Source organism: Equus caballus, chromosome 9, assembly GCF_041296265.1.
Source record: "Equus caballus isolate H_3958 breed thoroughbred chromosome 9, TB-T2T, whole genome shotgun sequence".
Lineage (NCBI taxonomy): Eukaryota > Metazoa > Chordata > Mammalia > Perissodactyla > Equidae > Equus > Equus caballus.
In genome coordinates, this window is record NC_091692.1 from 25,592,454 (window position 1) to 25,619,902 (window position 27,449).

At 36.5% G+C, this 27,449-nt stretch overlaps 1 protein-coding gene across 2 annotated transcripts in view; it reads left to right on the top strand.

Moving 5' to 3' along the window:
- The window catches only part of CYP7A1 (cytochrome P450 family 7 subfamily A member 1), a 54,171-nt gene extending 27,393 nt beyond the window's left edge, over positions 1–26,778 (top strand). For both annotated transcript variants that reach the window (XM_023648560.2, XM_070221518.1), the window contains 6 exons: positions 17,846–17,968; positions 19,543–19,783; positions 20,681–21,258; positions 22,774–22,904; positions 24,558–24,733; positions 25,322–26,778. In XM_023648560.2, the coding sequence (XP_023504328.1) occupies positions 17,889–17,968; positions 19,543–19,783; positions 20,681–21,258; positions 22,774–22,904; positions 24,558–24,733; positions 25,322–25,621 (1,506 nt within the window). In that variant the 5' untranslated portion in view covers positions 17,846–17,888 and the 3' untranslated portion in view covers positions 25,622–26,778. The remainder of the gene's footprint in view (positions 1–17,845; positions 17,969–19,542; positions 19,784–20,680; positions 21,259–22,773; positions 22,905–24,557; positions 24,734–25,321) is intronic.
- Positions 26,779–27,449: the final 671 nt, after the last annotated feature.

Sequence of the window (27,449 nt, forward strand, 5' to 3'; positions counted from 1 at the left end):
CCCAGTTTAGTTTTATAATCTGAAAGTTTATCAGACACTTGTATTCTAGAGTAAATATCAGTCCTTGCTGTGCATGAAACTTTGAAGATGAAACATATTTGCAAAAGTATCAGAGTAAAATAATAACTGTCTGTAAATGGCAAAAGACTTAAAATGTCATGGTTAAAGATCTGATTACAATGCAATTGACAAGGAAATTTGGTTATTTCTGTGGCATATAACATTTTAAGATAGTGACTGGAAATATGATATTATACCAGGACATATCAGAATTTTAGGGGCCAGCCCAGTGGCCAAGTGGTTAAGGTTACATGTTCCGCTTCATTGGCCCAGGGTTTCCCAGTTCACATCCTGGGCATGGACCTAGCACCGCTCATCAGGATATGCTGAGGGTGTGTCCCACATAGCAAACTAGAAGGACCTGCAACTAGAATATACAACTATGTACTAGGGGGTTTTGGGGAGAAAAAGAAGAGGGAAAAAATAAAAAAAAATTGGCAACAAATGTTAGCTCATGTGCCAATCTTAAAAAAAAATAATTTTAGGAATTTTATATGAGTTTTAGAACACTTATTTTAATAACATTCATCCACACAATATAACCTAAGAAAGTTTACCATCATTTATTTAACAATACTTCCCATGTAATTTAACATACCAAATAAACCTAATTAGTTTAAAATCTCCCCTTTTATGGGAAGAGAGAACAAATTCTTTGGGAAGTCCCAGGGGTCTGCTGGAAATTCTCAAAGTTACTTTCAGGTTAAAAGACTTTATTTAAGATTTGAATTTGGGGAAGTTTGTAAGAAAAAATCAAAAGATTTTAAAACACTTGGTCAAATAGGATCATAGGTCACTGTGAAACAATGCTTAGTTATCCATTTAACCAAAGTGACAAAAGAAAATGTTAAAGGCAAACACTGAGAGTCAAGCATTTAAAAAAAGAAGCCTTAGCTCTCTTAATAGAGAGGGCTTAGCTTTTTGAACATAGGAAATTATTTTGACAAAACATAAAATTTCTGCCTTTTATATGTAGACATTCAAAAGTAAAGAAAAATATTTCATAACCTCTTTATCAACAGAAGACTAAAAGTCCAAGAAAACTATCTTTTTAAGAGAGAGAGAAAACCAAATTCTAATTTTGCACCAGCTTACTTTTGATATTAAAACTCACTTAATTAGATTCATTTCAATCTGAGCCAACTTGACCACACACAAAACTGTTTTCTCAGGGTTCCTCTTCCACAAACCTTCTATAACTTTCTTTTTTCCGTTCAGAATTTGTCCCATGCCATCCCTCCTTCCTAGCTTCTCCTTAGGACAAAAAAAGTACTTGCCCCTTTCCCGTAACCAATTTTACTTTGGAGCAAATATATTTATTTATTTGTTTGTTTATTTATTTATTTATTTATTTTTGCTGGGGAAGGTTTGCCCTGAGCTAACAGCTGTTGTCAGTCTTCCTCTTTTTGCTTGAGGAAGATTCGCCCTGAGCTAACATCCATGCCAATCTTCCTCTATTTTGTATGTGGGTTTGCCAGCACAGCATGGCCGCTAACAAGTGGTGTATGTCCACGCCCAGGAACCAAACCCAGGCTGCTGAAGTGAAGTGCACCACACTTAACCACTAGGCCACAGAGCTAGCCCCCAAATTTACTTTCTTAACAAAACAAACAAACATATCTCCATTCCTTATACTTTCTTTACTGAAAACATACATCTTACTTTCCTTGTACACAGAGATGTTTCGCTTATTCTTTTACGTTAGCATTCTGTGGATTGGCAGACTTACAAACACCATCTAAAAACGTGCTTTCTCATAGAAAATTTCTCAGTGTGGCACAGAACATGTTTATTAATAAACCAAATTTTGTTTCTCTGTAGTAAAGAGCCAAAGGTAGATGAACCTATATTTAGTAATTAATGTCTAATATTTTATCTTATTTGAAAGTGATTTAAATATTCAATATTTCTATCATTTAACTTAGCAAAACTCTAAGGTTTGAAGTTGCCAAAAGTTTTGAAGTTATTTTTAAGTACACATACTATAAAATGTAATCTTTGCACCTAAAAATTCTTATTTCACTAACATCTATATAATTTGTTCTTAACATTCATAATTAGATGATTCATGAAAATTTCATGAGACATTTTTAGACAAAATAAGCCATCAATGTTTTTTTTGGCTGCTGAATTTTTTAACAGAGATAATATGAACTTGTTTGACTTTTGGAAAACCTAGATAGAACAAAAGTTTTTTGGTTTTTGTGTTTTTGAGGAAGATTAGCCCTGAGCTAACATCTGCCACCAATACTCCTCTTTTTTCTGAGGAAGACTGGCCCTGAGCTAACGTCCATGCCCATCTTCCTCTACTTTATATGTCGGACGCCTGCCTCAGCATGGCTTGCCAACCGGTGCCATGTCTGCACCTGGGATCCGAACCAGCAAATCCTGGGCTGCTGAAGCAGAATGTGCAAACTTAAGTGCCATGCCACTGGGCCAGCCCAAAAAAAGTTTTTTTTTAATTAATTTTTTTTTGAGGAAGATTAGCCCTGAGCTAACATCTGCCATCAATCCTCCTCTTTTTGCTGAGGAAGATTGGCCCTGAGCTAATATCCGTGCCCGTCTTCCTCTATTTTATATGGGTGATGCCTGCCACAGCATGGCTTGATAAGCGGTGCGTAGGTCCACATCCAGGATCTGAACCGGTGAACCCTGGGCCACCAAAGTGGAATGTGCAGACTTAACCACTGCACCACTGGGCAAGCCCCAGAACAAAAGTTTTATATTTAAAGCTTATAACTCTAAAGACAACAAACTTAAGTTAGCTTTAATATAAAATATTTTCCTAGATCATGTGATCTTGAAATTTATTTGAGTTAATTTCTATTATATTTAGAAATAATTTGTATAAGTGCTTACTTTAAGCCAATTAAATACAGTTCTTTTAGAAATTATACCATCTGGAGTTAGAAAAATTTCACATATGTATAACATACATATATATAGACACATACATAAAGACTCCACTGCTAGTGTGTTAAAATTACTGCCATGTGTCAGGTACAGTAATACAAAGCTCACTAGTTATGAAAGAATAGTTTGATCCAAATTTCGTTTCTGGCAGATGAATAACTTAAGCTTACCTACTTAGATAGCTAAAGCTTTTTTCTATTAATATTTGGGGAGAAGACACTTAAGATGCTAGATTTTGGGCAAGGGAGCTTCCATAGCTGTTTGCCTCTTTTTTCCTTCAATCTTAGGAATTGGTGATGGTCTAGATAACAGTTCCCAGAGAGGTTACAAGCTTTTTGAGATAAATAGGCGAGGTTTGGGGGATGCTCAAAAGGAATGAGTGAAATCTGAGCTGCCTCAGATTTCTTGTTTCGCAAAGATTGAGAAGATAAGGACAGTTCCTCACAGTTCCTCAGAGATTGGGTTGTAACTTAAATGACATCATAAGTTCATCAACCAGTCAAACTACATCATCTCTAATTTGCTTCTTTTCCTCTGGGTACACAGTTTTATTTTAACTTAGGGAAGAAGGCCTAAAAAAATAAAATTTCCAATCAGGCCCCAAATATCAGCTTCCGTTTTAGCCAAATTCCTCATCATAAGTTATTAAATCCTGTTAAATATCTTGTCAGCTTTCAGCCAAGACAAACAGTAAGTATTCCTGGCAGTATTAAACAACTCCATTAATTTTTAATTTTAGTTTCCCCTTGACTGTTTAAGGGAATAACATAGCAATTTAACAGAAAATCTCTCAGAGTCTTGTTAACTGTGGGAGGGTCCCACATGGGGCCCTCCTTCAAATGTAGATATGGGGGTGTCAGTAAAGCCACTAGCTTACTAGACTTTTGTATCGTCTTTTCATTTAGGTATTTTATATGTTGATTTTTTTTATCCTTTTTGCAATGAAACTTTCAATAAGGCTATTTTGGAATTTTGAAACCTTTGCTTTTAAGTGCACTTCCTAAATGATTTTATCTAATTGAATATTCCTTCTAATGGCCAATGTAATTCCCCTGAGGCTGGCAGTTTGTTAGGCCCCTTGCTGCAAATGGAGTTTAACTCACATTTCTGCCCAGCCTTAACTGGCCACAAATGGAGGGCAACTCACATTTCTGTCCGACCCTATTTTGCCTCCCAGCCCTACGGTTACCAAGGCAAGCTTTCAAGATACAAAACAAGCTTAGTAAGATCTCGCTGGGGTTTTTTGTAAATGTTTACAGCTTCTGAGACCACAGTTTTTAAGCAGATGTGCCAGAAGGTGGTGCGCTTGACTCTTTAGAAATTAAAGATTGCATTTAATCTGTCTGTTCCATGGTTCTCAAATCTAGTGCACAAAAGGACAAGTTTTGGAAGCTCAAAAGAGGCCTGAAGTGACCACTGTAATTTTAAATCATCTTTGGTACTATCAGTCCGCTAGGACAAAAATTTACAAGAGGAAGGACCGTAGTTCTTAAATATAAAACCAGCTGGAGTTCCCGAGGGAGGTTGATCATTTATGGTTGTCCTAAAACAGTTGTTCCCGTAATTTAGAGAGGGCTGTTCTAGGATGACCAAGGCTGGAGGGTGTATGTTCTGGTCAGGTATGTGCTGCTTGCGAGGACCACTTCCCAAGCATCACCAATGGGCTGTTGGTCTCTCTTTTAAGTGTCTCAGAGATTCCTGAGCACCAAGTGGTGTGAGGTTGCTCAAGGGACTAGGATGGCCAATCCTTCATGTGTACCTTCCATGTGAGATTATGAAGTTCCTTCTGACCCGGGAACAAGGTATGTTCTTCTGTTGGGAGGCCCTTTGACAGCTGCACATCATGGACAGAGTCCTGACACTTCCAATAGGTTTCTAGTCACCTAGAAACAGCCCAAAAAGGGTTGGAAGGAGCAATGTCTCATCTTCAGAGTCAGAAGACCCTCATTTGAGTAACAGGAGAAGTTAAGAGGTCTGCATTGGTTATCAAGAACAGTTGAATTTCAAACTGTAAGAGAATATAGCCTTTGAATAAAGTGAAAATAAGACTCACCAGGAAATGCCTTTATACCCAAATCCTCTGCCTGTTAAGGTGAGGATGGAATTGTCCCCTCGAAAGGAGTGAGGACAGAACTGGCTAATCTGCCCAAATAAAATCTGGTCTGAACCTACTGTTGAAAATAGGAGGATTGGATCCAGGAAAACTTATTGCTGGAATTCTGGCGCCCACGGAAAATGTCAGACAACCAGGGTCTCTTGGAGGTGCCTTTCACGTGTCTGTGGCAGTGCTGGGGGCCCAGCATCACTTGCTCTGGATCCTGCCAACTATACCAACAAATGTCAACTGAGGAAAAATTCGCTACAATTCAAACAGCAGGTATGTATTTGGGCAATTAGAATTGCGATTCAGGAGACACGGATTCAGGTAGAAGCCCCGAATGTGTGGTGATTATAGGAGTGGGGCTTAGGGTTTTTATGGGAAAAAGGGAGAATGAGGTGAGTTGTATTAGAGAAGAGCTCAATGGTGCTAGATGGGATAAGGCTGGGTTTGTACTTCATTGATTGGCCTGAGATTCAATCATCAGTCAAAAAGCTAGAATTATACTTCACTGATTGATTAGCGATTCAGTCATCAGTAATGTCCAATTTCATCAATCCTTACAAATAGGATATTCTTGTCCTTACTGACTTCTTGGAATGTTGTCAGTTTGGTCCAGTTTGGAACATAAAGAAAACAAGACGTGCAATGCAATTCCTCTGAAATGGCTGCTCTGGCTCTGTTTTAATATGGCTCCACTCATATGGCACCTGTCATGCACATATGTATGTGTACATACACACACACACACACACACACACACACAATATGAATATACACATACATTTAATTTTCCAAATAAATATCTGCTTTATATGTATATAGAGATATTTTTATATATGTAAAGAGATTTTTTATTAAGAGTTGACTCATTCAATTATGGAGACTGAAAAGTCTCAAGATCTGCATTCCAAAGGCCTGAGAACCAGGAGAACTTATGATGTAAGTACTAGTCTGAGTCCTAAGACAAGAGAAGACTGATGTCCCAGCTTGAAGACCCTCAGGCAAAGAGAGCAATCCTCTCTTTCTCAGCCTTCTGTTTTGTTCTGGCATTAAGTGGATTGGGTGAGATCTGCCCATGTTGGGGAAGACCATCTGCTTTACTCAGTCTGTTGGTTCAAATGTTAATCTCATCCAGAAACACCCTCACAGACACACCCAGAATAACGTTCAACCAAGTATCTGGCACCACATGACCCAGTCAAGTTGACAGATAAAATTTACCATCACAACATCTATATAATGGAATATCATACAGCAATAAAAAGAAATGAGCCATGCAAAGATGTGGAGGAACCTTAAATGCATATTGTAAGTGAAAGAAGCCAATCTTAAAAGGCTACATACTGTATGATTCCAACTCTGTGACATTCTGGAAAAGGAAAAACTATAAAGGCAGTAAAAAGGTCACTGGTTGCCAGGCGTTTGTTAGGGAGGGAGTAGTGAACAGGTGGAGCAGAAGCATAGGGGATTTCCAGGACAGTGAAACTATTCCATATGATTCTACAATGGTAGATATATGATACTATGGTTCATCAAAACCCATAGAACTGTACAACACAAAGGGTGGGTCGCATGTAAACTAGGGACTTTAATTAACAACAATGTATCAATATTGGTTCATCAATCGTAACAAATATACCATGTCAATGCAAGATGTTAATAATAGGGAAACTGTGGGGTATATGCAAATTGTCTGTACTTTCTGTTCAATATTTTGGTAAAGCTAAATCTGTCCTAAAAAATGAAATCTGTTAGTCAAAAAACAAACAAACAAAACCTAGTTCCATACAGCCAGATGTATCCCTCTTGCGATATCGCTACTTGTTGAATCTCTGTGGAGGCTGCAGGGTGTCTTAGATTTGAAATTTTATTTTGTGGCTTTTAAAGTTTTTTTATACTCACACACTTCATTATTTTTTCCAAAGCCTGGCTGCTTTATCTAGGGGCCTGGTTTCAAAAGCCTTTTCCACCTCAGTCATATATTCAACCAGACTCAGCTCGTGATCAGAATCATCTAAGCCTTCCTATTGAACCAGAGTCCCCAGTACAGATTCTCTCTTTTCTCATGGTAGTTTTTATTTCGTGCTAGGTCACATAGATTTTAAATTTAAATGAAAATTTAAATTTAACATAGATTTAAATTTGAGAGTTTAAATCTCATCATAGATAGATTCTACAAAAAGTAAGAAAAATCAATCCGTCTTCAAGAAATAAAGCATTCAATAAGTCCAGACTCAGAGATGACCAAGATGTTAGAATGGACAGACAGGGAATTTAAAATAACTGTGATTAAAATGTTAAAAGATCTAGTGGAATAAATGGACAATAGACATTAACAAATGGGTAATTTCATTAGAAAGATCAAAACTATAAAACAGTCAAGGGGAAATGCTAGAAATGTAAACATGAGATCAGAGCTGAAGAATTTCTTCAATTAGCTTACTAGTAGTCTGGAAACTACAGAAGAAGGAATCAGTGGATTTGAAAAAAATCAATAGGAATCATACAAACTGAAACACAAAGAGAAAAAAATACCCAAACAACTGTTGGATAATAACAAACTAACATAATTGGAGTCCCAGAAGAGGAGGAGAGTGAGGTAGAAGAATATTTGAAGAGATGAAGGCCAAGAATTTTCCAAAGTCAATGAAAGAGTATAAGCTGCAGATTCATGGGGAAAAAAACCCTCTAAAAGTATCACTGTCAAAATGCTGAGAACCAAAGTTAAAGGAAAAATTTTGAAGACAATCAGAGGTGGGAAAACATTACATATAGATCCAGCACCACAGCCTGGCAAAACAATCATACGGTCAGTATGAGTCAAGCAGCAGCTGTGACTGGCAATCTGACCCACTGCTGGGTTTCCCATGTTCAGTCATGTGGTATGAAAACACAAAAAGTCATGTGGGCTAATTCTGGTATCTCTGGTCTGGGAGCTTTTCCAGGGTCCTGCCCCTCAATGGTCTTGCTGTCTTGTTTTGTAGATACCAGGGCCTTGGCTTACAACAATATGGAGACTTCCCCAGGCCCAGGTTTTCCTGTCTCCAAAATGCAGGGTGGGAGCTGAGCTCTGTTTCTATGAGTTGGGTTATACAGTCCTTTCTAGGATTCGGGTTCATGGTTCTATCAGTGAGAATTATGGTTGCTTCCTTCCATTTAACTACAGGGGAAATGTCAGTATACATGGTTGTCCACTAGAGGGCGATATGAGCATTGAATTTAAACATGACTGAACTAGATTTCTAGCACAAATGTATTTGCACATTAAGGAAAAACATAATAAATGAACTCTAAACTAACCAAAATTTAACTTATTTTCATATTACCTTCTGGTTTGTGCTATGGTTGGAATATAGTTAATATTTTCTAAAAATGCACATTAGTAGGAGAAAAATCAAGTAAATGTAAGGCAAAATTATTGCTAGAGACATTCTAGAATGATAAAAGGGTCAATCCATCAAGAAATTATAATAATCATAAATATGTATACACCTAAGAACAGAGTCCCAAATACATAAATCAAAATTTACGGAATTTAAGGGAGAAATAGGCAATTCAACAATAATAGTTAGAGGCTTTAATACCTAACTTTCAATAATAGATAAAACAACTAGATAGGAGACCAACAGGGAACTAGAAGACTTGAACAATATTATAAGCAAACTAGACTTAATATACACATATAGAACACTCCACACGATGATAGCAGAATACAAAATCTTCTCAAGTACACATGGAACATTCTCTGTATATGTTATAACATAAAACAAGTGGTAATAAATTTAAAAGACTGGAATCATACAATGTACATTCTTTAATCATGATGGAATCAAATTAGAATTCAATAACAGAAATTTGGGAAATTCACAAATATGTGGAAATTAAATAACACACTCCTAAATAACCAATGGATCAAAGAAGAAAACATGAAGGAAAGTAGAAAATACTTTGATATGAATGAAATAAAAAGCACAACATACCAAAAATTAATGCAGTAAAAGTAGTGCTTAGAGGAAAACTTATAACTGGCTGTATTAAAAAAAAAGATAAATATCTCAAATTAATAACCTAATCCTCCACATTAAGAACCTAGAAGAATAAGAGCAAGATAAACTCAAAGCAAGCAGCAGGAAGGAAAGTAAAATCACAGTAGAAATAAATGAAATTGAGAATAGGAAAATAATAGATACAATTAACAAAATTAAAAGTTAGTTCTTCGAAAAGGTCAGTAAAACTGACACACCGTTAGCTATACTTATCAAAAACAGAGAGAGACAGAGAGAAAAGACTCAAATTACTAAAATGAAGAGTAAAAGAGGGTACATAACTACCAACATTACTGAAATAAAAAGGAAAAAATAAATAAGGGAATGCTAAGAACAATTGTGTACAAACAAATTACATAACCTAGATGAAAGGGACACATTCCCAAAAGAAACAAACTATCAAAACTGACTCAACAAGAAACAAAAAATTCTGAATATATCTATAACAGGAAATATTGAAGTTGAAATTTTTAAAAATTCCTACAAAGAAAAGCACAGAACCAGATAGCTTCACTGGTGAGTTTTACCAAACATTTAAAGGGGGAATAACACAAATTCTTTGCAAATTCTCCAAAAACTAGAAGACGAAGGATCACTTCCCAACTTATTCTTTGGACCCAGTTTTATCTGATACCAAAATCAGATAAAATATTGCAAGTAAAATAAACTACAAACCAATATTCTTTATGAATATAGATGCAAAAACACTCAGCAAAATATGAGCAAACTGAATATAGCAACATATAAAAAGCATTTTACCCCATTACCAAGTGCGATTTATCCCAGGAATGCAAGGATGGTTCAACATACAGAAATCAATCAATGAAATACAACATATTAATACAATAAGGAAAAAACCCCACATGATTATCTCAATAGTGCAGAAAAAGTAGTTAACAGAAGTCCAACACTCTCTCATGATAAAAACACTGAAAAAACTAGAAACAGAAAGGCACTACCTCAACATGATAAAGGGTATCTATGAAAAACCCACAGCTAACATCATACTTAATGATGAAAGACTAAAAGCTTTTCCTCTAAGATCAGGAACAAGACATGCACATCTGCTCTTGCCACTTCTCTTCAACATTGTACTGGAAGTTATATCCAGGGCAGTTGGGCAAGAAAAAGAAATAAAAACATATATATTTGAAAGGAAACTACCTCTATTTTCAGAAGATATGAACTTGTATATTGAAAACCCTAAAGAATCCATAAAAAAAACCTCTTAGAGCTAATAAATAAGTTCAACAAAGTTATAGAATGAAAAATAAACATCCAAAAAATCAGTTTATTTCTAAACATTAGCAATGAATAATCTGTAAATAAAATTAAGAAAACAGTTCCCTGTACAATAGCATCAATAAAAATAAAATAACCTAGGAATAAATTTAACAAAAAAAAGTGCAAGACTTGTATACTGCAAACTACAAAACATCACTGAGAGAAATTAAAAAGACTTAAATAAATGGAAAGACATCCTATGTTCATGGATCAGAATAATGTTGTTAAAATGACAGTTCTCTCCAAATTGATCTTCAGAGTAATGAAATCTCTGTTGAAATCCCAGCTTTCCCTTTCTCTTTGCAGAAATTTACAAGCTTCTAAAAATCATATTGAAATGTAAGAGATCCAAAATATCCAAAACAATCTTGAAAAATAACAAAGTGGGAGGACTCACACTTCCTGATTTCAAAACTAACTACAAGCCTACAGTTACCAACACTTTGCGGTGCTGGCAATAAGGATAGACATATAGATCAACAGAATATAGAATTGAGAATCCAGAAATAACCTTTTACAGATAGGGTCAATTGGTTTTCAACAAGTGTGCCAAGAGTTTTCAATGGGAACGAAGGTTCTTTTCCACAAATGGTGCTGGGTCATCTGGATATTCACATGCAAAAGAGTAAAGTTGGACCTCTAACCTCATACCATAAACAAAAATTAGCACAAAATAGATCAAAGACCTAAATATAAGAGCTAAAACTATAAAACCTTTAGGAGAAAACATCAGTGTTATGTCTTCATGACCTTGGATTAGGCAATGTTTCTTAGCTATAACACCAAAAGTATAAGTTACCAATAAAAAATAGATAAATTGGACTTCATCAAAAATAAACACTTTCGTGCATCTAAAGACATTATCAAGAAAGTGAAAAGACAACCTAGGAAATGGGAGGAAATATTTGAAAATCATACCTGATAAGGGGATAGTATCCAGAATATGGAGAGAACTCTTACAACTGAGCTATAAAAAAGGAAATAACCCAGTTAAAAAACGAGCAAAGGGGGCTGGCCCCGTGGCCGAGTGGTTAAGTTTGCGCGCTCCGCTGCAGGCGGCCCAGTGTTTCGTCAGTTCGAATCCTGGGCGCGGACATGGCACTGCTCATCAGACCACGCTGAGGCAGCGTCCCACATGCCTCAACTAGAAGAACCCACAACGAAGAATACACAACTATGTACCGGGGGGCTTTGGGGAGAAAAAGGAAAAAAATAAAATCTTAAAAAAAAAAAAAAAAAACGAGCAAAGGATTTGAATAGATATTTTACAATGAAGATTTACAAAAGGCTATTAATCACAGAAAAAGATGCTCAATGTCCTTAGTTATAAGGGAAATGCAAATCAAAACTATAATGAGATATTACTTCACACCCACTTGGATGGCTATAATCAAAACAGACAGACAATAATAAGTGTTAACGAGGATATGGAGAAATTGAAACCTTTGTATATTGCTGGTGGGAATGTAAAATGGTGCAGCCAGTTTGGAAACCAGTTTGGCAGTACTTCAAAAAGTTAATCATTGATTTACCATATGACCCAGTAAATCCACTCTTAGCTATATACCAAGGAAATTTAAAACATATATTCACACAAAAAACTTGAACATAAGTTTTCATAGCAGCACTACTCATAATACGTGAGAGGTGGAAAAAGGCTCAGCTGTCTTTCTCTCCCCTGGCTGCTAGCTCCTTTCTTCTCTTCCTGAGCTCTCTTAACCTCCTGGTGGGGTTGGTTGGGCCCAATGATTTCAACGAAACACTACTCTTGCTTCTTTTCACTGTCCAGTTGAGCTCCCTGGATTAAGCTCCAGATGCTTCAGATTAGGTTGAGATTTACCATAAAAACAAAGCAGCCACTTAGCCTTCTTTGATTCTAGATCCTCAGGACTTCCTTTAACTTGGGTGAAAAGAGATCCCCCTGTGATACAGCATAGCATCACAGGGACTGCACTGGGGCTTGGAGCCAGCGCTTCACAGCATTGTCATCTGTAAATGGAGGCCAGTGTCCATCTCACAGTGCTCTTTCCCACATCTGTAATCAGGTGCCCTTTGTTTTCACTGAACTTGTGAAGTTCTGAGCTGTAAAGGAGGAATGCTGAGCTTCAATTCAGAAAAATCTGGGGTTGTACCCTGGATTTACCACTTAATAATTACAACAAACATTTTTGAGCATAGAATGTGCCAAACCCTAGGCTAAACATTTACACACATTGTCTCATTTCATCTCAACATCTATGTTATGAGTCATGCACTATAATCATTCCCATTTTACAGATAAGAAAACAAAGACATGGAGAGGACAGCATCTTGTTTAAAGGTATATATGTGGTGGCAGAGCCAAGATGCAAACTTAGATTTAATTCCAGCTTCCAATCCATTGACCATTTGAACTGTTTCAAGCTATGCGATATTAGCCACTAAACCTTCACGCCTCTATTTCCTCATCTTTAAAACAGCTAAAATACCTGCCTGAGTTGGTTATTTCATTCAAGTAGGAAAATAAATGTCAAAAGCTTTTAAAAAATGAAAACATCAAAACTAATGAAAAGTTATAGTTCTCTGAAATAAAACTTATAAATGCCTTCTTATTCTCTACTCCTATGAAATTGTTCAATGGACACATTTAGATATACCGAGCATTTACAACCTCCACACCATGTGTTTAAGATTCAAAACTATATTTGAGAGTCAGATATTCTGCATCTGCTGTAACATAACTGAGTTTTTTTTTCCCTAAAAATAATTGAAGACATGGCTCAAATGTGAATAGATGTATTTCCTAAGAGCTTATTATGAGAACCCCGAATTAATCATAATAAGCCCTCACCAGCCCATTCCTCTTTGGTCTCCCACTGACTTGCCCTGAATTAGGAACCTGATGTACCATCTTGATTCATGGGAGTCTTTGACGCTCCTGGAAAATGCAAGCATTGCATTAATTGAGGCAACTATGATTCACCATAGAGAATGGGTTTGACTTGTAAATTCAGGAAAAAACCAGTTAGATTCAATTGTTTGACCATATTCACAGTTTATTTTATTTAAAGCAATCATACTGATGTATGAGTTCTACGGAAACTACGTTTACTGCATGTCTTAGTAGAAACCACCTATCTGTTTACATAAGCTGATAGTTTTAGTTGTTCTTTTTGCTTCCTGTTCCTCTAGTTTGAGTTTCCTTGTTTTGTATACACCTCTGGGGATGGGGTATTGGACTTGGACTTGGGCCCTATGTCCTCTGAGGCCCAGAAGTTCTTCCTCTACACATCAGTAAGCGTGTACTCTGCACTACTCTCTACTAGGAGAGAGGAAATTGACAGGCTCCGGAGGGGTTGGAGGGTTTAGATAGGCTCAGTTTATCATGCGAGGCCTTCTGGCAACTAAAGCTACTCCTGTCTGCATCAGGGCACTTTCTCTTACCCTGCTGCCGTGGAAACCTCACAGGGGCAGGGCTCACGGCCTACTTGTTCACCGCTGGGTCCCCAGTGTTGTTGCAGTGTCTGACACACGGAGTGTGTGCTCAGTGGGTGTGGGGGTAAAACTTTACAATTGGAAAAATAGCAGAGTGTTCAAAAGCAAGCAAAGGACTTTCCAGCTAGCATTTCTTTAGTGCCTGACATTCTGAGCACCATGCTAAACACATTGAGATGTCATAAAATCCATGCACGAAAATGTATGCACTTACCTCATCAGGAAATCTTCTAGATACTTCCTTGCAGCCTATTAATAGTTTTGGCAACTGTAACAAGCATCTGAATTCCCACCCACCGATTAGAAGCAGCCTGTTAGGGGGGTGAGAGCTGCCATTTGTGGACATGGGACAGCAGCAAGAATCGGCATCCTCAGAAGGAACTCATAAACCATGCGTAACAAGAAAAAATATGAATATGAAGAATCAAGCCTCTGCTTTTCCTCTCGGCCCACTAAGGAAAACCGATGTGTGTGTTTCCTGGGCTTTCGTTGTATAGAAAAGGGATAGTAAGTGAAGAGAAAAGAGAACAGATCAGGGGAAGGGACGTCCAGAGAAATGCTCGCCAGGCTGTGTTTGAAAGGAGTAGCTGGTGCTCTGAGACGGGGTGGAGAAGAAAAGACTAAAGGAAGTTTTCCTGGGATTGTGAATGTATTTCCCCTTTGTCATTCTGAAAATATTTTAATTTTGACATCATTATAGATTCACAGGAAGTTGCAGAGATAGTTAGGGGTCCCATGTATGCTTTCCTTTATGTGTTTGGGTTTTTTTTTTTATTTGTTTGTTTGAGAGGTGACTCTAAAGGGTTAAATTGTTTGGATATTAGATTGGTGTTTTCCCTAACTGTGGTATCCTGCTATGACAGGCCATGTAAAGGTTTGGCTTTTAATGAGTCATATAGAAGACAGAAATAGTAATTCAAAGAAACAAGCACGTCAGTCTAAATACGTTTAATGTGCACCCAGCCCTATAAAAACCTAAACAAATAGAGAAATCTATGTCCTGCCATACAATGATTGATATTAATAATTATGATCATAAGTCATGCAAAAGAAATAAAAAGATTTGTGGTCCCTATTTAAGAAGGCAAAAAATCATGAAATACACCTATGGGTTCTGTAGCCAAAAACTGGAAATAAACCAATCAATTAACTAAATTATAGTACATTTAGTCAATAGAAGACTATACACACAATAAAAATAAAGAGATATATACCTATACATATATAAAATACATATATATGTATTGTCATGAGAAATGTCCACAATATGACATTCAGTTTTGAAATACTATATGTATCTATAAAAAAGTCTTTAATATAATCCTGACAAGAGATTTTCACATATTGAGGTATCTGGGGTAGCTATTCGGGTTCAAAACTGACTCAGCTTGAGCTAAAAAGCCTGACTTATGGCCTATCAACATACGTTTTACCTCTGCTTATCCACTAAAGCAAAGAATGCGCTCTCTTAAGACAGGAATGCATACTCCCCGCCTATGCTCTATAGATAATGCCCTGTTTGTAATACCCAGATTAGTTTGTAATACCCCAAAATCAGGATCATGTTGACCTGCTAATTTGCAACTGAATGCCTCTCTGAAACTTTGATGAAAATGTATCCTGGGCATATTTAATGTATGTTCTTTGTCCTAAAAAGATATAAGACTGTACTGAAAACCATGCTTCTCCAGAACACTTTCTAAGGCCTTTCCCAGGTTATAATCCTCTCTCTGGCTCATAACAAAACTCACCTCATTTCTCTTATCTATAGAATGGTTATTGGTTATTCTGTGTCGACAACCTCATCTTTGTGTGTGTGTTTACTTGTGACTCACCAACTATCTCCATGTTGTCAATTCCAGTGGTCATTTCTTTGTTGACAAAATCTTACTTGACCTCAAAGTAGTGTATGATATAGTTAATCAGTCCTCTTTCTTCAAATGCATTCTCCTCTTGCTTCCTGTGACGCCATATTCTCTTGGTTTTCTTCCTAGTTCTTCCTTATCCATCTCCTGGCCCTCCCGCTGTCTGACTGACCTCAATAAATGGAATGCTCTGTGGCCTTGTGTTGGATTCTTTTCTTTTCTCAGGCTTTATTGTCTCCCTGGCCAGCCCTGGTGGTCTAGTGGTTGATTTGGTGCTCTCACTGACACAGCCCAGGATCATTTCCAGGAAACACACCACTCATCTGTTGGTTGTCATACTGTGGTGGCTGCATTTTGTGGTGAGGTTGAAAGCTATGCCAGCAGTACTTTGAATACCAGCAGGGTCACTGGTGGATACGTTTCAGTGGAGCTTCCAGACTAAGAGAGAGACTAGCAAGAAGGACCTGGCCACCCACTTCCAAAAAAAGTGGCCATGAAAACCCTATGAATAGCTGTGTACCATTGTCTGACATAATACCAGAGGGTGAGAGGATGGCACAAAAAACCGAGCAGGGTTTCACCCTGCTGTACACAGGGTTGCAAAAAGTCAGAATCCACTCCAAGGCACTATCAACAAAAATTATCTCCTAGGTGATCTTATAAAGTCTTTTGGCTTTTGACTTGAGGTTTCTATTCCCAACCTTGGCTTTTCCCCCCAGCTCCAGACTCTTAAGCTGAATTGTCAGTTTAACAACACATGGCAATCTCCATAGCTGAAGATAGTATTTTGACCTGTTGCCTTCCAAAATCTCTCTCTCCCTACTCTAAAGCATCTCTATATATGAACTTACCTTTTTGTCTACCTGTCTTAACTAAGTTTCCCCTCACTCACTCTGCTCCGATTTCTCTTACCTTCTCTCTGGTTCTTAGATAAACCAAGTTCATCCTTGACTCAGGACCTTTACATTTGGTGCTCTCTCTTCCTGGAATTCTCTTTCTGACTTTCACTTGGCTAATCCCTTCTTGTCGTTCAGATCTCAAATGTCACCTCCTCAGAGAGCCCTTCCCTGATCATCACTTCTAAAGTTGCTCTCATTCCCCCAGAGCTCTCTACACCTGTTTTATTTTATTCATAATGCATATTTTCTTATCTGTCTCTCTACTGAAATAGAGTCTCCATTAGATAGGGAATCTGTCCAGCTCGTTAACGCCTGTAACCAGAAGACCTTTGAAGAGTTCTTGGCACAGAACAGGTGCTCAATTAATATATATGTGTGCATAGAAATAAAGTTTGGAAGGATATATAGCAAACAACAGTTGTTAGCTCTGAGTGGGGAGTAGTATGGGAGGTAAATTATGAATTTAATTTCACTTTCTACCAAGATATGTTTCAGTTAGTCTTAAATTATTTGAAATGAAATTGTATTACTTTAACAATTAGAAAAATTAATAAACATTTTCAGTTAGAAAAATGATTGATAAACTTTTGATGTTAAAATAAACTGTTTAATTGGAATATGCATTTATGTGTGGGATATTTCTTCCTTTCGGATGTTAGGTAAGTAATGTTACTATATATAGTAAAATATCTATGATTTAGTAAAAGCACTGAAACATGAAGCAGCAGAAGCTTTTCACCCACTTCTCTTTCCTCTGAACTTGACCACTGTATCTCTCATAAATCATTTAAATTGATTTCTTCTTCAAAAGGTTATTAAGATCAAACCATTAGCTTGATGATAATTTATGCTTATTTTTCTTTAAATTATTATATTTTACATCTTTATTTGATACGTTCATCCTGAAAAGATTTATTTGTTCTTTGTATAAACACACTAAACTTGTAATACTAGCTGTCACTCCCAGGTCTGAATGTTAAGTCAACATATGTGTGAGAGACCTTCAACTTATCAAGTATTGCAGGTCACTGATTGTTTTGGAAACTCTTCTAATACCTGTGGACTTAGTTCAAGGCCAGTTAATTTTTTTTAATAGGATGAACAAATGGTTAATTGTTTGCTTTGATCACTCAAGTGTAGGCTGTCACCATATATAAGAAGTCTAGCTGGAATCTCTGTTCCGTGACATCCTTCCCGTTCTAGTTGCAGATTCTCCTCCTTAGAAGTTCTGCATTTCATTTGCAAAATGCTGACCGTGTCTCTGATCTGGGGGATTGTTATAGCAGTGGGCTGCTGCTTATGGCTTATTCTTGGAAGGAGGAGAAGGTAAGGAAAGTTTTGTCTTTAGATTGCGTTTTAGTTCATTCATTTAATGTTCTTTTACTTTCATTGTTATACAATAAATTTGGTTTTCTATACTTATATACACTAGCATTTCTTCTTTAATTTTTTTAAATTAAAAATTTAAAAAGCAGTTTAAATTTTAAAAGTGGTATCTTTTTTATTATATCTAACAGAAGATATAATGATAGTGTTTCCTTTTTAGTATTGGTATACTAGTGTTAATGCAAAAATGTACAACCTTGTTAAACATAATTGACAGAAATTTTATAAGATATCTGTGTATGTTTATATGTGTATATAAAGAGGAAGTCTGGATTAGTAGGGATACAAGTGGTAAGAAGGATCTTCAGTGGGAAGGGTCTCTTTCTATCATGTGGATTAAATAGATGCACTGACTAAATAAATGTTCTCTTCTAGCTAGTTCTGGGGCATTGTATAAACTCAGCCTAAGTTTGGACAAGAGCACAGAGCATGCATTGATCACTCTATTACTTTTTTCTTATTAATGATAATCAACCATAGTGAATTGAAAAACTGCTAAGTGTGTGCAACAGCCCTTTTATTTGTGTGTGTCATTTATTTATAATTCGTTCAAGAATACAAGAAATACAAATAGAGTCAGGTACATAGCCATCGTTTATTTAACTTCTGATCTCAGAGAGAATTTGAGGGGGGGTGGGTATGTAAATATTCTCTGATATCAATCTCCAAAAGATAGAATTACCCACAGCACATCTTCAACTGTGTAGATTGCTCTGTGCTGTGTATATTTTACAAGTCTTTTTTTCCTTAAATGTATTTTTAATTCAGGCCTAATAGTTTCTACTTTTAATCAAGCTACTTATCTTTGAACTAAGAAAATAAAAATAATTATTTTATGCTATGTTATTCTGTCAAGAGGAAGAGTTTTATGTTGGAAAATAAATGTTTATATTGTCTAATGAAAGCATTTAAAATAGCATTGTATTACAATTGATGATCCTGTCAATACTTATCTCACTTCATTTCATTTTATAACAAGCTAACTTCTCAACTGAGACTCTTCTCTTCAACTCTCATTACAAAATAATATCTTTAAACTATGAAGATTTTGCAAACTTTAATTTGCAGTCCTCTCTGTAATTCATTAGTATGTGTCTGTAAAGAAAACAAATAAAACATTTTGAGATATTTAGGCAAATGACGCTTAGAAAAAATATAAACACTAGAATTTACTTTCATTTCTGCACTGAGAACAAGAATCTCATTGGTCTTGTTGATCCTTTTATCCTCACCATCAGGAAAGGTGACCGGCATATAGTAGACATTCAGTAAGTGTTTGTGGAATGTATTCATGGATAGATGGATGGATTTAGTAATCATTTTCACCAACATGTCATGTTACTAGGTTAATATAACCCATTATTTTAGTAAAAGAGCAGGGCCCCATCAACAAAAAAATATCTATAAACTGTAGAGTTTTGAAGATTGAAGTCAGTAATAAAAATTTTGAAACCAAGTATAAATAGAAAACAACATATAATTTTCCACATCTATCACATATTTGTATCTTATAGACAAATGGGTGAACCGCCTCTGGAGAATGGGTTGATTCCATACCTGGGATGTGCTCTGCAATTTGGTGCCAATCCTCTTGAGTTCCTCAGAGCAAATCAAAGGAAACATGGCCATGTTTTTACCTGCAAACTAATGGGAAACTATGTACACTTCATCACAAATCCCTTGTCATACCATAAAGTTTTGTGCCATGGAAAATACCTTGATTGGAAAAAATTTCACTTCACTACTTCTGCAAAGGTAACCAGTTTTGCATTTATACAGCATTCTGTTTGTTTGTTTTCTACTTTTTAGTATGTCAATCTACTTAGTCATTTTGATGTATTTAGACTTAAAGATAGAGATGTTGAAGAGAGTTACACTTACATGGAGATTCTTAGAAACATAATAAATCAAATCAAACATAACTTTTTGGTACTAATCATTTAAAAAGTCAAAATAGGTATAGATTTGTCATTTCTTATGAGAGTGAAATCAAACTTAAATATTTTACTGAGCTAGATGGCACTGTATGAGTAAGATAGGTACAAACTCACTCATGTCAATGATGTCTACACAACACCCAGAGTGCATGTGGTGAAAACTTTATATTGAACAATGTTCAATAAATGTCCCACACTCATGCTACACTATTGTTTAATTTTGTTAAGGAACTGACCAGATATTTTGGCAACATTTAAATGTAGTCTAAGAGGCTCTTTTATAGAGAGAACTGCCAATATTTACTGAGTTTCTGCAAAGAAATATTAGACATGGTCTCTGTCTCTAAGTAGATTAAAGTCTGGTTAAAATACATCTACAAAGAATATAAAAGAGAACTAATGATTAAAAAACATTATTGATTGGCATCCAATTAACGTGCAAATAAATGCAGCAGCATAAGAAAAATAAGCAATAGACAACTGGAGCGGTTGATGGACGTTTCACTGAAGACCCGGGATTTAAAGTTGGCCTCAAAGGAAGGGTATGATTTGGTCATTTGTTTGTAAAGTGCTATGAAATCGTATGTGGGAAGACCGTTTTCCCTTTTTCGTTTTAACTAGTAGAGAATTATGAAAGTATCTAATCTGTTTTCCTCCATTTCCTAACACTGGGTCAGGTTTAATTTCTTTTCTTACACATTTTATTTACGCTCAGGCATTTGGGCACAGCAGCATTGACCCGAGTGATGGAAACACCACTGAAAACATAAGCAAAACTTTCATCAAAACCCTGCAGGGTGATGCCTTGAACTCCCTCACAGAAGCCATGATGGAAAACCTCCAACTTGTCATAAGAGCTCCAGTCGTTCCTAAATCGCAGATGCCTGCCTGGGTGACGGAGGGAATGTATTCCTTCTGCTACCGAGTGATGTTTGAAGCTGGGTATCTAACTCTCTTCGGCAGAGATCTTACAGGGCAAGATACACAGAAGGCACTTATTCTAAATAACCTTGACAACTTCAAGCAATTTGACAAAATCTTTCCAGCCCTGGTTGCGGGCCTCCCCATTCATGTGTTCAAGACCGCCCACCATGCCCGGGAAAAACTGGCAGAGGGCTTGAGACACCAGACCCTCGGAAAGAGAGACCACATCTCGGAACTGGTCAGCTTTATGAATGACACGCTCTCCACCTTAGACGACATGGAGAAGGCCAAGACTCACCTCGCTGTCCTCTGGGCGTCGCAAGCAAACACCATTCCAGCGACTTTCTGGAGCTTATTTCAGATGATTAGGTAACTAGCAACTTAACCATTTATTTCTTTGTTTTAGTAGAAAGCAGAAATTCAACTGTTTTAACTAAAGAAAAAGACCCGTGGTCTGTGGTACTTTCTCATGCTGTCAGTCAAGAATGTGACATTTACCCTTTTAAGTGTTTAACACGTGTCAGCTTATCCAATTCCCACAAAAACCTAAGCAGCTGTGTCTGGTAAACGCATCTTCTGGAAGCAGAGCCGGTCCCAGAGAAGGGAAGGTGCTGGCACAGGGTTGATGCAGGTCTTCGATCTTAACCCCAGGCTGTTCCTGGGTGCCTACTTAAGTCCGTGAATCCAGTCTTCATCACCATAAAAATATATTTAAGTGATTACTGACTTGTGGACAGAGAAGTGGCAGTGCCTATGCATTATTCATTTGTTTATTAAGTTTGTTTTATCACTCCATTAGTAATTTCTGTCCTACTGTTTATTTGACCAACCACGACGATAGCTATGGAGCAATCATAATATATTATGATTGATGAGATTTAGCTAGATTTTGCCTTTTAAAACTATACATAACAAAAAACTGTATGTTACATATATTTGACATGACTTGATTTCTTTCCAAAGTGTTAGTCTTTTGGGAATTTGACATTCAAATGGTTTATAAAATTATTCCCATTAAGTTGGGTGTTTAGTATCACGTAGACTCGGAATCAACATTCCATAGGATCGGGAATGCCAAATTTCCATTGATGGCTGATAATTTTATGTCTTTAATATAAACAATATATTAAAACAATCTCAGATATAAAAACCCATTACTAACCTGTCTCAAATGTTAAATGTCTTCCAAAGTTTTTACTTGAGAAAACTTTGTCCAGAATAAATTCACTTATTTACCATAAGGTTACAGCATCAGTTTACCATCATATAGGTAATAATGGCTATTTTATGATAGTCACGCAAATCTCATCAGTCAAACTTTTCTGAGACTCATTTTATTGCAATTATGGCATATAGATCCTAGGCCACAGCTCTAAGGATCCAGTAAACTGCAATGCACTGAAATGAAGGAGCATTCCCTTCACACGTCAACGTGCTAGAACAATAAATTATGATTTAAATGGAAAAGCTGTTATTCTACCTGAAATAATGGTATAGATTTTAAAAGTAAATTTAAATTTCTACTTGCAATTTACCCAGTACTTTATAATTATCTAAGATGCAATTTTCCTTCTCAATTGCTGAATATATGACTAATTTGATCCTTTCATCCTTATTAGAATCATTTATTTATAGAAATCTGGCCAAAGTTTTATTTCTATGTAGCAATGCCTTTTTAAGGCAACAATTCTTGCTAATATCCAAAGACTTAAACACAATTATGAAATAAAGTAAGAAATAAGTGGGAGTGTCACTTTCCCACCCTCTCTGGTATTTTGCCCACCTAGTTAAAAGAAGAGGAACATGCCTATTTGTTTGCAGATCTTTCAGTATAGAAAAAAGTTATTTTCTGTATATCTTTTCCTTTCTCTTAACTTTCAATAGAAGCCCTGAAGCAATGAAAGCGGCTACTGAAGAAGTGAATAAAACACTAGAGAATGCTGGTCAAAAAGTCAGCTTTGAAGGTGGTCCTATTTGTTTGAATCAAATGCAACTGAATGACATGCCAGTGCTAGGTATGCTTACTATGTTACATTTCATTTCCTGTCCTACTAACAGTAATCGTCAATAGATATGCACTTGTCCTAGGCATTTTGCTAAGTATTTCGTATGTGTTGTCTCCTTTGATCCTCACAGCAATCCTATGACTAGAGTCTATGACTATTTCTCTATAACAAGTGAGGAAGCTGACACCTGGAGGTTAAGTCACTGCCTGGGATCGAATGGTGGAACCGATTACGGTGTTAGGGTGGGACTCAACCGTGTACTTTCAGCTACGTCTCTGCACTGCCCACTTTGTCTCCTTTGTTATTACTCTTACCACTGATTTTATGGTTAATGGGAGCATATAATTCATCTGCATGAAATAAAGGGGAAAAAAGTACCATCAAGAAACCACAATTAGGGGCTAGCCCCGTGGCTGAGTGGTTAAGTTCGCGTGCTCCACTTTGGTGGCCCAGGGTTTCGCTGGTTCAGATCCTGGGCAGGGACATGGCACCACTCATCAGGCCACGTTAAGGCGGCATCCCACATAGCACAACCAGAAGGACCTACAGCTAGAATATACAACTATGTACTGGGGGGTGTTGGGGAGAGGAAGAAGGGAAAAAAAGGAAGATTGGCAATAGTTGTTAGCTCAGGTGCCCATCTTTAACAACAACAACAAACCACAATCAGCTGCATGGGTTGGGTGATGGGATTGAAGGTTATTTTATTTTTCTTATTTTTGCTTCTCTGTGTTTATAGAAATACAAAGGGCTATATTTTTCTAATAAGAAAGAGTTTTCTTTTTGGTTTTGTTGTTTTTCTCCAGAGGAAAGAAGCCAATGTGTGCTTTCAGGGACGCTGTGTCTTAGTGGAAGGGACTAGGAGGCAAACAGCACAGCTTCCATGTTGGGCTCTGCTCTGCTGCGGGAGCCCTCCGACTGGTCACCTCACTCTTGGGGGCCTCACTTTTCTCATTTGTAAAATAAAGTGCTAGCATGCTATGATTTTACACACGATCATGTGATGAGCACCTAAGACATGACAATTAAAAGGATAGAGGCGGGACCTTCTCATTAGACCTATATATTTTAGCCATTCACAGGGTGGTTCTTTTTGTCCTTTACATCTTTACCAGGCAGCAGGGCATTCTCATACAACACTAGATAGTGTACTGATACAAATGGGTTCTTGTAAACACTGAATTGAGCTGCATCAAACATCTAGAAAAATATTTCCATATGAAAGTGTTATCAGTATATTAAATCTCAAAAGTGATCAGTTTTGAATAATTCACATAAAAGTGATTTACTGATTTTTCCCAATTATATTAGATGTCTAGTGTTGTGTAGAAATAAGATTATTTTTCCATAATATTATGAAAGTCTAGTCCCCATTGATGACCAAGATTATATCTTTATCAAAAGATTATTATGTTAGATTATCAGATTGAAAAATACATTCAGACACAACTGAATCATTGATCACAGCATAGTGCTAAGAGAAGAAAGTTTGGGAAATTTTTATCTGGCCAGCTTCGCATAGTCTGTTCAGCTTTGTATTCTAGGCTGCCAGAAGTATTTCAGACTGTATATTATGTGGCCTTTAAATACTTGATGTGTTCTTCTTTCTTCCTTCCCTCTCTTCCTCCCTCTTCTCTTTTTCATCCTTTTAAAAATATTTAGATAGTATCATCAAGGAGTCTCTGAGGCTTTCCAGTGCCTCCCTGAACATCCGGACTGCGAAAGAGGATTTCACTTTGCACCTGCAGGACGGTTCCTATCATATTCGCAAAGATGACATCATAGCTCTTTATCCACAATTAATGCACTTAGATCCAGAAATCTACCCAGACCCTTTGGTAAGTGACCATTCATGAAAGTTCAGTATCCAGGTGATGTCCACTCAGATTGAAATAAAGAGGAAATTTACCATTGCAGAATGGATTTGATCATTGAAGCTATGGGGACTGTCTCCTTTATTATGTGAAATATTCATTACATTTGGGAAAATCTGGATGATGACCTGAATTTTTAATTTTGATTCCTGATATTTGTCATCGCATAATCTCTGCTAGATTATATCTGCAATTGTGATAATAAAGCTGCTGCCTTTCTTTTTCCTTAAAACATGCCTGCTCCCAAGCCCAGGAAATTAGAGGCTAATATACAGGCTCTTCTAGTTTCTGATATGAACCCTTCTTTCTAGTTCGGCTAAGCGAGGAACTAGTCACCTGGGCGGGACGGGAGGTATCAGAAAGCTTTCTCTGCCCATCAGTTCTTATTAACCTCCTGCCCCTTATCACTTTCTGATTCAGGTATGGTATTTGTAAAGTACTAGTAGATTGGATTAAAAAAGAAAATTACCCTTTGGAGCTTCCAGGTCAAGAAAGAGATAAATTCCTTTAAAACTAGCTTACAGGTTTATTTTCTCTGTGTTTTTATTGCAGGCTTTTAAATACGATCGATATCTCGATGAAAATGGGAAGACAAAGACCACGTTCTATAGTAATGGACTCAAGCTGAAGTATTACTACATGCCCTTCGGGTCAGGAGCTACAATATGTCCTGGAAGATTATTTGCTGTCCAGGAAATCAAGCAATTTTTGATTCTGATGCTTTCCTACTTTGAACTAGAGCTTGTGGAGAGCCATGTTAAATGTCCCCCTTTGGACCAGTCCCGTGCAGGCTTAGGCATTCTACCGCCGTTAAATGATATCGAGTTTAAATACAAATTCAAACATTTGTGAATATATGGTTGGAAAAAGAGGATGCTAGATGATGTTACAGGGCTGCAGAGCACTTATCCACGCCTTTTGACGGATGCATTTAGTGGTAGTGGAGCCGATTCAGCAGGTCCAATTCTGTTCATGGACGCTTGCTTGTGAATCTTAACAGTTTGGTGACAGTTTCCAGATGCTATCTCAGACTGTGCTGGGAAAAAAACTAGTTTCTAGAAGCACAGTAATTTGTTTTCATTTGAATAAGTCAGTGAAGGTTCAGATAGCCAGAGACTGAACTGCATTATTTTCAGAGGAAAAGTCTTTTTTTCCCAGAATGAAGATATTCTAATTGGCAGAAGGTTTTTTTCCTAAGGAAACAGCTTTTTTTTTTTTTATAAAAACCACCCAACGATTATGAAAAAGGTACAAATTCACGTTTTAGTGAAACTGCAAGATTTTTTGATTAGATATGGGGTTCTTTGGGTATAGATGTATGTTATAAAGGATATTTCATAGGATTATATCATGCATTTTAACTAGAAAAAAGTATTTTTCAGCTTTCCCTATACCCAGTATTCAGAACTTTTAAAATGGTGATATTGATGTCCTGAAAACATTAAAGTTTGGTTTTAGTATTTTCCCTTTATGTTTTACTTTTGCTGGAAACTAGTGTCTATGTCAGGTTTCAATTATCTTATCGATCCTTTCGTTAGATTCCATATTATTGAGAAGATTTTTTTCAGAGAAGGCGGTTTTTCTGATATTACTAGACATGCATCAGTGAAAAGAATGTAGCTCTCACGTGATATGTTTTAAAAGTAACGCTGCTTGAAGATGACCATTGAAAAGCTTTGCATAGAAAACATGCAAAGAGTTTGCTAAAAGCAGCTTGGCATTATGTTTTATTTAAATACTTTTTACCTTCAAATGACTTGTAGCTGAAGGAAAGATAATTTAAGGCTGTATGATATCATTTAACTACTATGTACAATAGTGCTTTGGCAAAATATTTTAAGTATTGGAGTTATCAGCTATAATATTTTTACTGACATTTCTGTATGTATTTATACGTAAATTACATTTCACTTTTTTCTTGTACTACTAATATTAAGAAAATATTGTAACATCTAATACGTTTGAAATAACTTACCTTTCAGAAATAAAAGTGTGAATTTGTGTTTTAAGTTTTGAGAATGTTTAAAACATTCACCTACTGATAAGCGGCAACAATTTTGTTCATTACTCATCTCTTAGAAAAAGCAAAATAATCATTCACTCAAAAATCTCCTCCATACTTCATAAAATTTATTAAAGATTTTTAATTTTACTATTTAATATTATCACAGAATTAACTCTTATGTAGGTTATTTTTCCTATTAAGAAAATTAAACTCGTTTAGATGCGGTTCAAGATTTTAAAAATTCTGTTTCATAGCAAAATGTTTTAAACTAAATTTCTAATGTGGTTTCCAAATGCATTTTGTAACTCACTGAATGAACGCATACATCTTTCTACATCTTTATTCTTGTACAGTGGAGGTTGGCAGTTGGCAGAACTGTGGGCCCAACGTGCCCCTCCACCTGTTTGTATAGATTGAAAGATAAGCATGGTTTTTACATTTTTAAGTGGTTGGAATAAAATCAAAAGAAGAATAGTATTTCATGACGTATGAAAATTATATGAAATTCACACATCCATGTCCGTCAGTAGAGTTTTATTGGGACATGAACACACCCTATTTGTATTCTTCTCTAAGGCTGCTCTTGTGATACAATTGCAGAGCTGAGTAGTTCAATAGAGGGCACGTGTTTGTAAAGCCTCAAATATTTCCTCTGGTCCTTTACAAAAGATGTTT